Here is a 17465-nt window from a genome sequence, read left to right as displayed (position 1 = left end):
ATTCTAAACTGTTTAATAATATTCTTAATTCATTTAATAAAAGTTGTGTACTATTTAAATTTAAATGCTTGATTCAATACCGATGGCGACATCTTGAAGTAGATAGTGAAACAATTTCAATAATATAACTTGTGAATTCTTCAATTTATAAACCACTAATAAATTAGTTATAATATTAGGGAATTTCATATAATTATATATATATATATTATTTCTATAGAAGTATTAGTTTTAATTGTGAGATGTCAATTAGTAAATAAGTAAAAAAATAAACATAACCTAAATTGAATAACATGAAATAACATAACCCTGCTAATTTTTGAAATTGTGAACTTTGTTTTTATTGAAAGGATATTATCTATAATGGAAATGGATTCAAATACAGATTGCAGCATGCCAATATCCAATTTTGGTAATCTAACTAGACCAGATGGTTCAACAATATATAGCCAAGGTAAATACTTGTATGAAAACAAAACATTTTCCAATATAGTTGTATTTTCAGGTAAAAGCACTGTTATTGCTGGAGTGTATGGACCAATTGATGTTAAACCACAGAAAATGTTAATAGATAGGGGAAGTGTTGAAACTTTCTTTAGACCGAAAAGTGGTTTACCAGGTGTGTAGTTAAATCTAAAAATGAAATATGTTAATAATTTATGAAAATTCTGTTAGGTGTTGGAGACCGATTGTATGAGACAATAATAAGAAACATATGTGAAACAGCTTTAGTATCAACATTATATCCTAGGTCTGGAATACAAGTAGTAATTCAAGAAATGCAAAGTGGAGGTGAACTGATCTCATGTTCTGTAAATGCTGCTTGCTTAGCATTGCTAGACTCTGGCATTGATATGAAGTTCTTAATTGCTGCTGCTACATGTTGCTTGGATCAAGAAGGTTATTTAATTGTAGATCCAACTGAACTGCAACAAGAAAAAGCCAAAGCTACATTTGTGTTTGTTTTTGAGAGTTCAGAAGGGAGAATCGTTGCATCTCACACAACAGGTACTTTCAAATTAGAACAATATGAGCAAGCGCTTGACCTCTGCAAGAAAGGAAGTGCAAAAATATTTGAATATTACAGGAAAGTAATTAATGGGAAATACAATAAGAAATAAATACTTTTTTTTGTATCAACAACTATTTCTTTGTCTTTTCTTTTAAATCACCTAAAATGTGCGGGAGTTCTTTCAGTATTTCTTCCGCGCTTAAGCATGTATCCTTCTCAATCCAATGATCCTTTAGTTTATTTAAAACGTAACCCATCTCCTTGCCATTTGCAATTCCCTTCTCTTTTAGCATGGATCCGTTAACAGGAAACCTTGGAACGTCCCAATCTTCAAACTCTTTAATATGTTCACTGTTCAGATATTTCAAGAGCTCGATCACCCACAGCTTAGTTTTGTTATTTTTAGACAGCAACACCAATCTCTGATATGGCTTCAAAGGTTTCTCTTCTAATTTAGGCGAGCGATTTTGGACTAAAAATAACAGCAAGTCCCTTTCAAATGCAGAGAATTTCAATCGACCATGCAAAACCATGGCCTCTTCATCTGAATTAATCAATGAACTCAATAGTGTAATTGCATTCGTATCAACACCTTGTAAATGCTTCCAAACATTTAATAAATCTTCAGTGTTACAATCCTTTGGTAAACCTAGAAATATATTTTAAATATTTATATCTATCATGTATTTCTAATACTAACCTATATATGGTCCAATATTACACTCTATTATTTTAGTCATAATTTCACCTGCAAAATTTCCTTCTAATATTTTCTTCAGTTCCACCCATATCCTTTCCCCTGATATTCTTTCCAATCCATCTACATTATCTCTAATAGCTTTCAAAGTCTCCTCTTCATGTTTATTTGATTCTTCAGCTATTCTACCATAAAATCTAAAATACCTTAATATTCTGAGGTAATCTTCTTGAATTCTCTGTGAGGCTTCTCCAACAAAAGCTATTCTCTTATTCTGGAGATCATCAAAACCATAGAAATAATCATACACTGTTCCATCAAATCCCAAAAACATTGAATTTATTGTTAAATCTCTCCTATTTGCATCCAGAAACCAATCAGTGGTGTATTGTACTTCTGCATGTCTACCATCTGTTACTACATCAATTCTCAAAGTTGTAACTTCAAAATTTTCCTTATCATTGATCCTTGGTGTAATAGTCCCATGTTTTTCACCATTCATATTAATCATTCTAATGTTCTCTTCAGTGAACATTGTCTTCATTTGATCTGGTGTGGCTGTTGTGGCAAAATCCAAGTCCTTAGGCTGCTTCCCCAACAACAGATCCCTGACTGCACCCCCAGCAATCCTAATCTCATAACCATACTGTTTGAATATTGAAGATAAACTGTTCAGTTCTTCAGTAAATATTGATGTGAATTCAGTAGTATTCAACACCTTTATGACAGGGTCTTTCCTATATTTTGGAGCCATCTCTTTGCACCTTACAAGTCTCTCTTTGGGACTCAGATCTGCAAGCTGTTAAATGCATACCAATAGGATTTATTCACACAAACGTTATTGCTCACTTACGTTCGAAAAATTGCGTATATTATTTGTAAATCTGTATTTGATTAAACGACATAGGATCATTATTTATATATCACAAATTCAAGAAAATTCAATTAATTAACCTACAAAAACGTATGCAATTTCCCTACTAGACAAACCGCAAGAGGGCAGAAGTTGTCTCCAAATCTTATAGGGATTCAAATTAATCTTTTTATTGTTAACTAATATTTAAATCAAATTACATTCAAATAAGAATAAGTCAATTAATTATCGTCTTCGAATCCAATCATTTTAATGAATTTCATTTTTTTTAATATCGTAAATATATTATCTATGATAGCTTGATATAGATTTTATTGAGTTTTGTCAAACATATTAGTGTCTTAAATGATATGTTTATAATTCCACAGAATGATATAGACAACAGTTTCGAACAGAAAGTGTCGCAACTCACGCATTTAAAATCTACTGTGCGCGATATCCGCAGTACATCTTGCGACGATGTAGGTGTTATAACGTTGTTCAACAGCCCGAGCTTGGCCATCCTCTTCGTGATAGTTTGCCTGGTCTTAATGTTATTGATGCTGGGTATAATGAAGGGACTTTTGGGTCTGTACTGCTGTCCCCCGATCGGTATGTGCGGTTTGGGGGCGCTAATTGATCTCCCGAGACCACTGCCTTATTACCAAGAGCCAGAACTCATAGATTATCCTGTAAATTACGACATAATAGGATGGCCCGTACACCCACAAACAGGGAAGAGGACCGTGAGGGCTATCTCGCTGTAAGTCGAAGTTGGCTCACGACTCACAGCAAAATATCTGACAAAATCGATTATTTGTTTTAGACGTACGGAATTTTGTTTGAATGTGATCTTCTTCCTGACGTATCCGGTGATAATGGTGATCAGCATTTTATCGCTGTGCTGTTTTCAGAGAGTCTACGATACAGCAGATTCCGAAAAGGAATACGAAGACACGCACACGATCATGCTAACCGATTGTCCGTCAGTGGTGTCCAAGAAAAAGAAGTCGAACCGATATAATGACGAGAAATTAGAGGAAGAGGACACGGAGTACGTCATCAACCAAATGAAGAAGAGCGAACAATCGTTACTGGGTAGATGAATATAGCAAGAGAATTAAAAACATAAATAAATATTTTTTTACTAAATCTGTATGATCTCACAAGTTGTATCTTTAGTACTAATATTGAGCCTGGCGTAAGTTCCTCCCGACATACCCTTGACCAGTTTTTCTGGATTAACAACCGTGCATCCATTAACATTCTGAAATTAATGAGTTAGTATAATCTTATAAATAAAGCGAAAAGTTACCTTAATGAAATGTTTAAAGCACGAAGGTAATATCATTACGTGAGGTACTTTCTCGAACATTCCGAATCTCTCCAATAATTCATGATCAACGGACATTGTTTTATCCGGTGGATACAATGGATAAAAGTGCTGTTGGCTCAGGACGTGTCGGCAGATACGTGACATGCGATCACTAAGCCCAGAAGGCCTAAGAAGAGGTGCAAATTAATTAGCGTAAATAGATTACAACAGTTGCACTGTTTAAATAAATCCCAGCAAAAACTTACCAGCATAAATCTTGTTTAGCAATGTGAAAAACTATATCAGCTGTCGTAATTCCAACTAGAACTCCTTCAATATCCAAGACACATGGATCAGGTACACAGATCATATTTGAATATTGATGTTTCAATTCGAACGGCGGAGTTGGATAAACCACGTGATGAAAAACATCTTTATGGGAAGCTACGAAGACTACAGTCGTCTTTGTGCTGAAAGACATTCGTCAGTTCTCTATATATTCACGCTTCATTACAATCAATTCTTACCCAGCTAAAGGCAGCATAATACTTTCAACTAAAGAATTGAAAAATTTTTCATAGTCCTCAGTAAAGCCATTCGCTATCAAGTCATGATCAACATCCATGAAAGGTCCGGTAAGGATCAACACGTGTGGTAGTTTCTCCAACACCACTTTCAGCAGATCTTGCAAAGGTTCATAAAGCAAGTTGTTATTCAAGGTATACGGCCCACAGGCGGTCATTATTTGCAAGTTCTCTTTAAGAACTGGCTTCTGTCTAGGAATTTCGTCAACACCGGGATAAATCTTAGCAACGTTAATCTGTCCGCGAACTATCAAACCCTCCGTGACAACTATTTGTCCAGGGTACAAAGAATATGAAGGCATTTGAGTCAGATTCATGGGTATCGCGTCCCCTGGAGAAAACGAGCCCCTCGGTAACTCTAGCATCACAGAAGCTTTGTTCAATTTCCCTTCGCTATCACAGATAATTCTACCGTATAGAAACTCGTCCTATTGTAAAGATTTGTTTTAACAATTAATTAAACGGAATTTGATTGACATTTGAAAGACTTACACCTTGCCCATCGCGAATATACCTTTCCGGCATCTGCAGATTATGCTGCTTGAAGATGCAATTTGCTACCGATGTCGTTATACTCGCTAAACTCGTTACTTTCCGTCCCATTGATTCGTACATGTATCTGACATCCGATGTTAATAATTCACCGCTATCACTGTGCTGCTTAACAGCAACAGCCTGCATACAACATACATAATTTTTGTTAGTTCCATGTGACAAAATAACTTTTCCTGCATGTTCTCTTGAAGAATATTGTATAGCCTGAGAACTAAGATATTGTATTTAATAAAAACAATACATATATTGTTTCTTCAGTGACTTACACACTTGGACTCAATGAAATTTCATCACTCAGGATTGGTATTTTATTGACTGCCTACAAAACAAAAGAGATTGCAAAATAATCAAACAATATTTAGTTTAATTCTACATTTTTATAGAAAATGCATATGATTCGTTAGAAATAAAACAAGAAATTAAAAATGTCATTATAAATAAAAAATAAATATAGTTATTATTAAATATTTTTTTATTGCTATAGGTTGTACAATAATAATAATATTTTGTATATTGATGATATATTCTGGACTTATATAGACGAGTAAGGATCTAGTCACGGTGGCAAATTAAAACTCGTGTACTAGACCATACCAATCTCTACAAGTGCAAATAAAATGTTCCAGAGCAGACAGAAGCTGAAGATGCTTTAAGCAATTGTTCTTTAATGAGTGTGGATCTAGTCACGAATATAATTAAAATAAAACGAGACACTAGACCCAAACCCACTGAAGACCAATAACTTGGCTAGAAGATCTGTGGAATGATACACACTAATACTTGGATGTTCACACAAGGGAAAACAAAAACAAGAGAGAAAGGTTGTTTACACCAATGCGCGGAAAATATGTAAACACACCGAACGATCAACAGGTGAAAATCGACGACGATAAGATAAGAAGTGCGCGTTTTTCCGACGCACTCACCAATACCGAACAAGTTGTAGATGAATATGGGAAAGCTATGGCGGTGGATGCGGCCGCCGTTCTTCTAAACCCAAGCGTCTTCCGATACGATTTCAACAAATGGCGGCCCAAGAATAAGACAGCCTTGAAAAGTTTCTGAGAAAACTTCCACAGGCCGGCACTGCGCAAACGACCTGTTGCGATCCCGCTCTCACCTTCAGCGTATCGCGGCCCTCTCTCTCTGACAAGCGCACCGCCCAAGAAACAAAGACGGCTTTGAAGAGTAAAAAAAATGGTGGTAAAACTTTTTAGAGTTTCCTCCATTTTTAAACGATTAATTAGCCGATAAACCGCCACAAGATTTAGTCTAATAAAATTATTGCAAATGGGCAAAGGGACAATACCTTCGGTGTACTCGGAGCGACACTCTGAGATGGTAATAATGGTAATGGATGGTGTAATATGTCGGTAGCTTTTTGCACGGGCTTCGACAACTCTCTCCTTTCGAAGGACTGCAGGGATTCAATACACGGTGCTGCACCTTTCAAATGGGTGATCGCAAAGGCGGCCCACATATCCACGAAATCCTCTTCGTTGATAGCATATTTGTTGCAGAGCGCTAAGCCTGCAGAATATAACAAAGCACATAACCTTTACAATCAAATTTACGAATTATCTGTACTTACATTTATTCAGCACGCTTTCGCTGGGTTTATGACCTAGAAATTCAAAATTCTCCAAGATATTCTTAATATCATAGGTCTGTAGAGCCATATCACCAACAATAACTTCTTTCAACTTTTTATAACGCCGAAAAACTAAACATACTTTACCGCCAAAAACAACTTCCTCGTTCTTATACGCTCTTGTAATAACTAACTTCATGTAAATGTGGGTTTTGGCAAGCCTGTTTATTACCTTCAATTTGAATTTTCTGTTGCTTTCAAGAGGTTATGTTTACATGTGTTAGAAGATGGAAGATGTTCTAGTCTGTATTCCCGGACAACGTTTATGTCTGTGCGATAAAAAGCACATTTCTGGACAAGGGACGTATGAGAGGCAAGGATATCTGTATTCCCAACTGGCAGGGTTAGTAAAGATCATTGAGAAAGAGGATGGAGTCCAATTGATAGAAGTGCATAGCACCCAAGACCAAGGTCTTGTACCACAGCAAGGAGATTTGGTCACAGTTCAAATCACAATTATCAATCAACAGTTTGCAAAATGTGCAATTAAATGTATTGGAGACACTGTTCTGAGTAGACCATATAGGGGCATCTTGAGGAAAGAAGATCTACGTGCCACAGAGAAAGACAAAATTGAGGTCTACAAGAGTGTGAGGCCAGGGGATATTGTTTTAGCTCGAGTTGTATCCTTTTTTCTTCTATTACAAACAATTTATGCATATTTTTAATTTGTTAAATTTCCTATATTTGATCAGTTACCAATTACAGAAGCACATACCTATCACTTAACAACTGCTGAAAACGAGTTGGGTGTTGTGACAGCACATAGTGAAGGAGGACACCAAATGGTACCCATCAGTTGGACAGAGATGCAATGCACAAAAACTTTAGTTAAGCAGCACAGAAAAGTTGCTAAAGTTCTGCCAGAAAAACCCAAACAAATTGTAACTTAAGAAAATAAATTAGGGATTAAAATATATGAAATTAGTTTCTTCAATCAAAAAAGTAGTTATACTGATACTTATATTTTACAATTAATCTATTCAAATAACACTTAAAACTCAATAATACAAATTATAAATATAATAAATACCTAAAATGAATGTATGTTTAGCAACTTTTTTTTCCTCTAAAAATTTTCAGATAAAACACGTTAATATATTAAAAAACCAAAAATCTGTCCAGCCAATAAAGATACAACAGGTTGAAAAGCATTTAAGTTATACAAAATAAAAATGTTCATAAAACATAGTTTACCTTACACATCAAATATTTTGTATTATAAATCAATTAAAAGGTAAAAGAAAATACTAATATATGGACTACTATTATATAACTTTGTATATTTAATTGTATTTTATTGCTGCACTAGTTTGTTTGTTTTCAGTTTGTATTATATAATGATTTATCAGTTTTTGTGTATTCGGTTTGTATATATATATATATATTATATACTATGTGTAAATTGAATTCTTTAATTTGCGTTTCAGTTACTTTTTTTAGTACAATTACATCAAAGAGAAATTTTACACCATTGACAGTAAAACACATGGGAGGTACCGATCTCTAGTACAAACATAATACATACATATTTGTATATGTATAAATATTTATGTAAATAATGGTTTCCTGCATTCCCGTTAAGATAATTATCTCGAGGGAGGATAAAATCCAAATCCAACGTATAACGGTAGAATTATAATAATAATGCGGGTGAAGTTTGGCACAACACGGGGCAAGCGGCGACGGAAGTGCGTGCACATGCTACACGTAGTGACAATCACCTAAATTCTAAGTACAATAATTAATTTACTTTTGTTCACATCCACGTCCTCTTCATCAAATCTCCATCAATAAATATTATATTCTAAAACATTACAATAGTTAACAGTAGTAATACACTTCCAATTTCAAATTAGAAATGCATCTTTCTTTCTCTATAGACTAATGTACATTACATCGATCGACTAGACTGTTTTCAAAATTAAACACTCTGACACACATCAACAACAACAAAACATTGTAACATATATAATCTTAATCTTCCATTTATAAAATTAAATTAATTAATAATAATACATTCATTCATCACACAATTAGTGTATAAGTATATATAAATATTTAGTTGTTTTTCTTTTGATATTTATATACATATACATTTTTTTTTTAATCTTTGGTAAGATTACAACCTAGAAATGAAAGCTATATTGCACGTAGTTAGTCTGTGAAGCGGCCTGGGTTAAAATCACGATTTACGAACGAAAATCCTTTGAACTCTTCCTGATTGATAGATCTCAATACTTCTGAATTTACGGGTGTGAGCACCGGCTCTTCTTTGGTAAATTCTGCATCGAAATTCAATGCATCTTTCTTGCTCTTCTATAAATAAAATATATTTAATAGTTAAGATTTTCCAAAGTTATATTATTAATTTAAATACTCACAATTTTTGGTTTGAATGGTGGACGCACTTTGCGTTGTTCCAAAGCGTTCCAATCCATTTCTCTGAAAAATGGATGCGCACGAATAGCTTGTTCGGTGCCGTGTGCTACAACACAACCCAGTCTCTTGCTGGGATTTTTAGTCATGAATCCTTTCAAAATGCTAACGGCATCCCTGCTCAACCAAACAGGATATAGTACGTCGTCATGTAAGATTGACTCGAAGAGATCATCTTCATTGTCGGCTTCGAACGGCGGTTGGCCAGCCATCATCTCATACATCAATACACCAAGTGCCCACCAATCAACAGATGCTCCGTACTCCAATTCTTGCAGAATCTCTGGAGCAATATAATCGGGTGTGCCGCAAAATGTGGTAGTCGTGGCGCCCTCTAAAATATCCTCCTTGCACATACCAAAGTCGGCCAGCTTGCAATGTCCTTCGGCATCCAATAATATATTATCCAATTTGAGATCACGATATACAACACCGTGTTTGTGTAAGAACTGGAGCGCGAGTGTGACCTCGGCCGCATAGAATCTAGCCCTTGGCTCGTCGAACTTCCGCGCTCTTTGAATTTGAAACATCAGATCGCCACCATTCACGTATTCCATAACAAAGAAAAGCCGATCGGACGTTTGGAAGCAAGAATGCAGAGCTGTCAGGAAGGGATGTTTAGCGGCCAGCGCTAGAATCCTTTTCTCCGTCATTGTGCAATCGACGTCATCATCCTGAATGATTACATCTTTCTTCAATACTTTTACTGCATACACTTCTTCGGTTTCCTTCTTCTCGGCGAGCATTACTTTACCGAAGCTACCCTTGCCTAACACTTTTATGAAATGGAAATCATTTAATCCTATCTTATCTACAATCAAAAGTAAACATAAGTATCCAACAAGGAGCATCAGCAAATATTGAGAACAGACCTTGAGAATCGCCGTTGTTGTGCAGCTTTTCTTCGACCATTTTTGCGAGATCTTGAAGCTCTGGATCGTCTCCAACTCCAATCTGAGATTCGGCTCCTCCTTCAGCCTGTCCGCCGTTTCCACCGGACGACACATACTTGCTACGTCTTGGCGTCTGCTTATCTGGAGAGACACCGATGGCATTTAAGATTTCAGCCATTTGCTTGGTGTTGATTCCACAATTGTTGGCCACATTCTTCTGGCAACGTTTGTGTACATTCAAGCTACAAACTTGACACTGCAAACCTTGCTTTATTAAGCCGTAAAGCAATGAACCGCAATGATCGCAGAATGTGAACCGTTTGTAATTGTGGACGACGAATCGATGTGGGATGTTCACATTGAAGCGAGTACTCTGAAAACTCGACTAAACGCAAAACAAAAGATGTTAATGTATTTCCATTTAATGCAAGGACGTATAAAAATGAAAGCACCTCATCCTTCATGCCAGGGCATTTAGTGACCACCAGAAGATGACATCTTTTATGGACCACGCAGGTGCACACTAGACAAAGAGACATTAGAACGTTAGTCACATGTTTTTGACAACGGTTCCCAGATGATACTTCTCTAAGAGAGAGAAAAAAAAAACAAAAATAAAAAGAAATACAACAAAATTAAAAATTCTTGATTATAACTATTTAATATTTTCGCGTAGTATCGTGAAAAATAACACTGCAAATGTTTGGTCTAAATAGATTATAAAGAACACATTGTTCTTGTTGCATGAAGCCGATAAATGATGTGTTAAAGGGCGTGTTCCGCGGATGACGATAGTTTGAGAAACTCGAGAGTATTATTGTTTTCTTGTTATTATTTTTGTTTGTTTTAATTTAGTATTTTTGTACAATGTAAATAGAAACTGTACAAGATTGTTTGCAATTAAAGAAGCTTGTGTTAATTGGAAATTGAGTGCAAAACAAATATAAAATTGAAAAGATATAAAATTAATAAATAAAAAATAAAAAGGCAGTAAACTTACAAACGTAAATAAAAAAGCATACGAGTCAGCCATGCTGGATTTATATGTATATGAATAGATTTTTATGTATTGCTGCAAATGAAAAATAATTAGACATATCCGTATTATTAATAAATAAATAAATAAATAGTACATAAGAGTAAAAATAAATAAATACAAGGGATTAATATAAACTTTGTTTTGAATATACATGTCAAGGCTGCAGCATGCAGAATAGAAAGAACACCACAACAATATCATGGTTTGAATTTCTTATGTAAAACCTATCAAGTTTATATTTTTTAGGGACTATGTAATAATTAGTTTAGGAAAAATAATTAAACAAAAGTATGTACAAGTTGTGCAGTCGTTACCTTGGCACTGATAGCCTTGTTTTCCCAGACCCCTGGAACAGAACCACTGTTTGTTAATTTTAATTCGCATTATTTTGATTTAAAATAAGAACACCATTAGGGTTGAAAGCAACAAATGATTTCAAATGAACATACTTGAATTCTCACAAAATTTTAACTGAATTTGATGAAAAGCTAATGTGGCAGCCAAATGTTTACTTTATGACCATTAATTATTACCCAATAATTATCATATGCTTACCATATGAATTCTTTACAATGGGAGCAGAATGTTGGCTGGCGCAAAAACGTAGCCATGAATTTGTGTCCATTAACTTGATGCACACGGCGTCGCATAGCACCGCGACGCCTGTTAAAGCCCTGACGTTCCTTGAACTCCCTTGGCTTAGCACCCTGAAACTCTATTATAACAACAATAACAAAAGAAAATATAAACAAACAATATATTGTTATTTTACCAATCATGTTTTTCAGTTCAATCTGAATGTGCAATCTGCCTTTAGGTTCAAGATTAACCCAAAAATCTAGCTCATCCTTCTTCTTGTTCACAACATCTTCAAATGGTATGCAGCAATTTGCAACAAAGTCATCCGGTGGTATAGCAGCATCATGGAACACTGTCAGTGTAAGGGTTTTGGCATTCTCCACCTGATGATCGAACTCCTCATTCCAAGTAGGATCAAAGGTCTTCTGTTTGGTAGTGGACCGAGCCACATGGGACTCATCCACGTCTATGGTAATATACGGGTCGATCAGCTGCTCCTCAGGTTTCCCAAACGTCATGTTATGACGCTTCTGGAAGTCGGTGGGTCTAAGCCCCGTCGCTTCGCAAAGCTTCAAGCGTAACGTGCCCGTAAACATCGTAGGAGCTGTTGGTTTCCCTTCTTCTTCTTCGACGAGTCACCAACTACATACCAAAAGGAAATCTCTCGGAACGGAAAACCCTCACGGTTCTTTTTCTTGCACTGCCCGAGATGACAGATATGGAAGATCGTTGGAGCAGCTCCTCCCAGAATACCTCGCGACCTCCACCACAGTCACAGTTACCACTCGAGTATCAGAAAGCACAGCTCCGATACATCTAAAACATTCGACACTTGCATTTCTACAGCCCGAACGCACCGCATCCACTCACCAGCCCCAATAATCACCAGCGAATTAAATCGATCTGTTGACCTACTAAAAATTGGTAACTTTAACCCAATCTGGCAACGCAAACATTCCTGCCAACCGTTCAATTTCCCCAAACATATAAGATGTTCATCTTTAGTAATTGCGCAATTTTCTTCTAATACGATGTTTTCTGTTGCGAAAAAGTTTCGCTACATACTTAATGATAATTTATAAATCTGTGTGTATTTGTAAACACGTTCAAATATTTTATTTTGGAAAATAATTTTACGTTGTTATCTTAAAATTATCTGATAATATGTAAACACTAACGCATTAAACAAATAAGCTATTTTGTTTACTCTTTTAAATATACAAGGTTATCCATTGAAAATAATATTATTTCTGCGTATGCAACTATACTAATTTCAACTGCAAACGACGCTTAATTTTTCAAATTGTTTTTGTTATTATTATTATTTCAAGTACAAATCGTATACAGCGACAGGTCCTGTTGGGCGCTGTTCAGTGGCATTCAGTGGTTCATTTCATTTAGTTGGTACATGATATATTATAGAATTGGATGGAATTATTGTCGACGCATGCCTTTTGAAGTAAACCGAACGGTATTCGGGGTATTCGTATTGGAACGACTAGGAGTCGAAAGAGTCTATATAAAATACGCACATATACACTGATATACACTGTAAAGAATCATAGAAAGGGGTATGTAATTAAGTGCGGGCAATAAATCAAAGCAATTGTTCGTGTGCAGCGGCAGTAGCTGTCTGCAGTTTGTCCGTTTCAGTGCCGGCATGTTGCGTTGTTACTTGCTCTTTCCGGGAAGATTCTACACTGTGTCTGTGACTCACTGAATATGAACAAAGTCATCTGTGCTGGATGATTCATCTGTGTGTTGTCTGTGGGAAAGTCACGGAATAAAGAAGGGTCGTATTCGTTCGGTTCTATTGACTCGTACCGAGAACAACCAATATGACTGATAAGTTGAGCAAAACAATGAGCGGGGCGGCGGCTTTCAATCCTCTGAAGCCGGTGCCCATGAAACTGTTTGCTACCTGGGAAGTAGACAGAACACCCTCTGATTGTATACCAAGGTAACATTCTATAGTCACAAAACCAGTTTAAAGTGCTGAATACCTACCACTGTTACTACTATTCTAGGTTGTGTTCATTAACACTGACAAGGCTTGTTGTAATCAGACCACTTGGCAATGATCTTGCTTCAATATCAATTGCAGTCAGGATGCAATCCCATAAGCGTATTCTCAGATCCAATGAACTGCTTTTGCCATCTAATGGACTATTGGATACATCACTTGAGCTAACTTTTAGTCTGCAATATCCACACTTTCTGAAGCGTGATGGCAATAGACTACACATTCTATTGCAGCGCCGCAAGAGATATAAAAATCGCACAATGCTGGGTTTCAAAACATTAGCTGAGGGTGTCATTCGCATGGATCAGGTTTTGCAGAAGCAAATGGACTTGGAATTGGAACTTCATGAGAATAGTAGCAAAGATAAAAGTGCTGGTCCTGTAGCTAAAATCAGTGTTTTGGGTGTGAGTTCCACACCAGTCGATGGTGATCACAAACCTGAAAGGGACAGAGATTACAGTGATGATGAAGATGAATTTAGTTCTGGGGAGGAAGAGGTTGCAGATCTATCAGATTCTGAGAATTTGAGACCAAAACTACCACACACCAGGCACAATTTAAAGCAAAGATTTGTGTCATTGTTAAGAAGATTTAGAGTGGCTGATACTGAAGGGGTTAGAGGAAATGAGCTTGCAAATACTACTGATATACATGCATTATTTCAGGTGAGCTTATGTTTAAAAGTTTATATTTCTTTACCAAGTTTTAAATATAAATAATCTAAAACTGATTCTAAATCAAAAACAATTTTTACCAAGATAATTATTTTAAAACTTAAAAAATCTTTCTTTTGGCTTAAAATACTTTTCACATGTTTTCACATTATGTGTGCTTTCCTATATTATATTAATTACTATTTATTTTTATGTTTGTGGAATGTTTGCTCTTGGCTTTCATTCAAGTTATACATAGAACAAAGTTGTACTTAACATATATTTTTTAAATACATATTCATGAATATTGAATAGCTTTTCATTTAATTTTATTCAATTGAATATGCATTGTATAAATGGTTATTGCTAATCTAATTTTTATGCAAATCGCGCAAGGGTTTACACTTGCATTTAGTATGTTATTGCTATGCACTTGTTTACTTGTATATGCAGTTTACTATATTTGTTTATTGTTAAAGCATATCTAAACGACGCATAAACATATTTGTTTTAACAAGCTGTTGCATATAATATATGCTGTCAATATGAATAAATTCTTTATATTTCTATAATATGTTGTTAGGAATTGGGTTCTTTGAGTTGCGATGAAGATTCTGGTGGTGAGCAGGATACGATGTCTATATCGAGCACACCGAAGCCCAGTTTAAGACCTTTCTTCAGTAGTAGCCGGAGTTTGTTAGATAGCAATGTGCATCCGGAAGTTCTTGATCGCGATGAGAAGAATTGTTCCGGCAGCGATGGAAATGCGGATCTTTGTGGGACTGACTACGAAGCTCATTCGGATCCTCAGACAGGTTCTCCACCAAGGGAAAAACATTTACCAAGACTTAAGAGTGATGTAGAAAATACTGTTGTCGCACCAGAATCAACAGAGAAGAAGACCAAGTTGTTCAGGACATCAGCATCCGCGGCTAAGAAGAAGCATTCTCTGAGTATAGGATCAGACACTGCACCAAGCACAACTCCAGAATCTGTTGTTGCTCGTAAGATGTTTCTGGAGCAAATCTCAAGGTTTCTTTCATTGGAAGAGCCCGGTTTGCCTGAACACGTCGTGCTAATTTCTGGTCCGGAACAGCAGACTAATGTCTTAGTATCGAGACTGTGCTCATTTCAAAGGATTTTCCAACCATGCTCGGCCACGGAAGTACGGTCGACATTAACTAATATATTCGCTAAACTGCACAAATACTGTAATAGCTACGCAAAACCTTCGACACCTATCAAATTGATCTTGGTTGGAGGAGATGCTTTGGTCGGCTGGGCTCTAAGACCATACGTGGATATGCTTTCCACCAAACCGCCTGATTGGATCAACTATATACGTATCTATGTGGCGCCTTTGGGTTCTTGCGCTGTTTCCAGATATTTAGCTAGTTTGGATGCCGGTTATGCAGCTCTATTCCCAAATGAACAGGACTTCAAAGAAGATCTTGCTTCAAGAATTCACCGATACGTTGCTGGAAACGGACCAGTCACCCAATTACCTTTAGCCGAAGCTATGCTTACATGTCAAGACGATTCAAGTCAACTCTTCATTCCATTTGTTAGTGAAGTCAGAGTTGGTCCTGCTGATACAGGAAATTCTCTATCAATGGATTTGGATGATGTCATGTGCTATAGTAATCAGCCTCCTCCTCCTTTAACTCCTCCATCATCACCAAATGTTCAGGTATACAAACAAATAACATAGTAATATTACAAATATGAAACGTGCCAAAAAATTTATTTTTTCAGGTAAGGGAATCTCCATGGGAGCCTCTAGAATTGCAGTTGGATTACTGGCAGATACCTGGATCTAGAGAAAAGTCAGACAAAGCGACGAAAACAGATGGGAAAACTTCCTTGAAGGGACTATTCAGAGCACTACAGGCGTCACCTGGATTATCTCTTTCAATCCATCTAGCCTCCAAGGAGAAGAAGCAGAAAATCATGAGACTAGGCAAGAAGAAAGATAAGGAAAATAACGAAGCCCGATCTCATTGCGTCGAATCAATATCCCGATTGATTTGTTCATCGAAAGGCTCGAACTCTGCACCCATGAGAGGTAAATCAATGAATATCTACTAATCTACGCAATTGTATACCATTGTATTTCTTTGCAGTATTAATCGACGGTTCAGAATGGACTGGTGTAAAGTTCTTCCAGTTGAGCAATACTTGGCAAACCCATGTGAAATATCTGAGCGTGGCAATGGCCGGTGTACCTTTGGCTAGCGCAGACCCATGAAATGGTTAAACAAATATTTGTTTATTTTTTTGTTTCTTTAATATCTAGTCAGCCCTAAATTAATATTTCACAAAGATATCTAAGTCTCGGAAAATTCAGCTATAGAGAAGAGAACAAATATCGAAAGATTATATATATATTACCGTACTCTTGTTTACAATGTGATATATCTATTAGAAAAATGTCCGCTTGAAAAAAAAAATATATATAAAAACAGTGGAGCGCCAATGATCATAAGACTGACATCCGAAATCCAACATAAAATGCCAAGACTTAATAAATTCATAAGCGGGCCCCCCGAATTAGATCATTCAATTATTATTTGTTTAGTGTTTCGTTTATATCTTTTATTTTATACTTCTACATTTTTAATTGATATTTTCGAAAGAGCTCTCGCACTGTGTACGTACGTGCTCGAGATTTTCTGTGATTTGATTTGATAGAGCAACTCGTTGTGGACGGTAAACACAATTAATTGGGACGTAAGAGTCTGAAGCTTCAATGTATAACTTAATCATGTAAAATCTATTTACATACTATGTACATATATAAATATTTTGAAATATTTATATATGCATTGGAGTTAAATTGAACACGAAAGATGTAAACCAGTATTGATTGTATATGTTGTTTGGAGAGACATGAGATTTGTATGAAATTGAAGCTATAATATATTATCTATGGATGTGAAACTGTAGATAGATGCAATATATAATATGACACACGTATCATGTCTTGATTTAGGACAAATAGACAATATATAAATGTATGTATTATACAAGTAGAATTATATAGTTTCTTTTTGCCATAACGAGATTTTTTTTATATACGGTTTTTAACGAGTGCTGCTTTTTCATTTGCTGAAAATGTTTCAAAACAGCAACTGAAAATGAGTTTCAGCTAATGCGGTTATTTTCATACGAA

General features: G+C 35.9%; 7 protein-coding genes across 12 annotated transcripts; 4 read left to right on the top strand and 3 right to left on the bottom strand.

Annotated features, from left to right (window-relative positions):
• Nucleotides 1-284: 284 nt before the first annotated feature.
• On the top strand, nucleotides 285-1135 carry LOC108568567 (exosome complex component RRP46). Its single transcript, XM_017929741.1, has 3 exons — nucleotides 285-454; nucleotides 506-619; nucleotides 676-1135. The coding sequence occupies exons 1-3, from the start codon at nucleotides 364-366 to the stop codon at nucleotides 1119-1121; spliced, it is 651 nt and encodes a 216-aa protein (XP_017785230.1). The 5' UTR covers nucleotides 285-363; the 3' UTR covers nucleotides 1122-1135.
• On the bottom strand, nucleotides 567-2694 carry LOC108568566 (CCA tRNA nucleotidyltransferase 1, mitochondrial). 2 transcript variants are annotated; one of them, XM_017929740.1, is made up of 4 exons: nucleotides 2563-2694; nucleotides 1713-2508; nucleotides 1173-1661; nucleotides 567-633 (listed from the first exon to the last, which is right to left on the bottom strand). In XM_017929740.1, exons 1-4 carry the CDS (start codon nucleotides 2620-2622, stop codon nucleotides 596-598), a joined length of 1383 nt encoding a protein of 460 aa, XP_017785229.1. In that variant the 5' UTR covers nucleotides 2623-2694; the 3' UTR covers nucleotides 567-595. The 2 variants fall into 2 exon arrangements, with proteins under 2 accessions (XP_017785229.1, XP_017785228.1); XM_017929739.1 differs by lacking the exon at nucleotides 567-633 and adding an exon at nucleotides 844-926.
• Nucleotides 2695-2929: 235 nt separating this feature from the next.
• LOC108568606 lies at nucleotides 2930-3683 on the top strand. 2 transcript variants are annotated; one of them, XM_017929796.1, is made up of 2 exons: nucleotides 2930-3325; nucleotides 3389-3683. In XM_017929796.1, exons 1-2 carry the CDS (start codon nucleotides 2934-2936, stop codon nucleotides 3666-3668), a joined length of 672 nt encoding a protein of 223 aa, XP_017785285.1. In that variant the 5' UTR covers nucleotides 2930-2933; the 3' UTR covers nucleotides 3669-3683. The 2 variants fall into 2 exon arrangements, with proteins under 2 accessions (XP_017785285.1, XP_017785286.1); XM_017929797.1 differs by having other exon boundaries at nucleotides 3261-3325; nucleotides 3477-3683.
• LOC108568605 (DNA polymerase alpha subunit B) lies at nucleotides 3679-6777 on the bottom strand. The gene is made up of 8 exons (XM_017929795.1): nucleotides 6608-6777; nucleotides 6326-6546; nucleotides 5283-5335; nucleotides 4954-5227; nucleotides 4405-4889; nucleotides 4144-4347; nucleotides 3878-4064; nucleotides 3679-3829 (listed from the first exon to the last, which is right to left on the bottom strand). Exons 1-8 carry the CDS (start codon nucleotides 6693-6695, stop codon nucleotides 3710-3712), a joined length of 1632 nt encoding a protein of 543 aa, XP_017785284.1. The 5' UTR covers nucleotides 6696-6777; the 3' UTR covers nucleotides 3679-3709.
• Nucleotides 6778-6825: 48 nt separating this feature from the next.
• On the top strand, nucleotides 6826-7586 carry LOC108568607 (exosome complex component CSL4). The gene is made up of 2 exons (XM_017929798.1): nucleotides 6826-7290; nucleotides 7363-7586. The coding sequence occupies exons 1-2, from the start codon at nucleotides 6895-6897 to the stop codon at nucleotides 7558-7560; spliced, it is 594 nt and encodes a 197-aa protein (XP_017785287.1). The 5' UTR covers nucleotides 6826-6894; the 3' UTR covers nucleotides 7561-7586.
• Nucleotides 7587-8754: 1168 nt separating this feature from the next.
• On the bottom strand, nucleotides 8755-12594 carry LOC108568604 (protein kinase C). 4 transcript variants are annotated; one of them, XM_017929791.1, is made up of 7 exons: nucleotides 12488-12594; nucleotides 11594-12433; nucleotides 11353-11384; nucleotides 10452-10522; nucleotides 9979-10384; nucleotides 9052-9917; nucleotides 8761-8986 (listed from the first exon to the last, which is right to left on the bottom strand). In XM_017929791.1, exons 2-7 carry the CDS (start codon nucleotides 12211-12213, stop codon nucleotides 8825-8827), a joined length of 2157 nt encoding a protein of 718 aa, XP_017785280.1. In that variant the 5' UTR covers nucleotides 12214-12433; nucleotides 12488-12594; the 3' UTR covers nucleotides 8761-8824. The 4 variants fall into 4 exon arrangements, with proteins under 4 accessions (XP_017785281.1, XP_017785280.1, XP_017785279.1 ...); XM_017929793.1 differs by having other exon boundaries at nucleotides 8764-8986; nucleotides 11594-11753; nucleotides 11811-12578; XM_017929792.1 differs by having other exon boundaries at nucleotides 8755-8983; nucleotides 11594-12588.
• Nucleotides 12595-12967: 373 nt separating this feature from the next.
• On the top strand, nucleotides 12968-16822 carry LOC108568602 (phosphofurin acidic cluster sorting protein 1). The gene is made up of 5 exons (XM_017929788.1): nucleotides 12968-13577; nucleotides 13645-14305; nucleotides 14877-15983; nucleotides 16049-16358; nucleotides 16417-16822. Exons 1-5 carry the CDS (start codon nucleotides 13456-13458, stop codon nucleotides 16539-16541), a joined length of 2325 nt encoding a protein of 774 aa, XP_017785277.1. The 5' UTR covers nucleotides 12968-13455; the 3' UTR covers nucleotides 16542-16822.
• Nucleotides 16823-17465: the final 643 nt, after the last annotated feature.

The sequence above is a fragment of the Nicrophorus vespilloides genome, unplaced genomic scaffold, assembly GCF_001412225.1.
Source record: "Nicrophorus vespilloides isolate i.1.1-1 unplaced genomic scaffold, Nicve_v1.0, whole genome shotgun sequence".
Classification (NCBI taxonomy): domain Eukaryota; kingdom Metazoa; phylum Arthropoda; class Insecta; order Coleoptera; family Silphidae; genus Nicrophorus; species Nicrophorus vespilloides.
The sequence above is the reverse complement of the archived record's forward strand: the minus strand, read 5'-3'. Positions and strand labels throughout refer to the sequence as shown.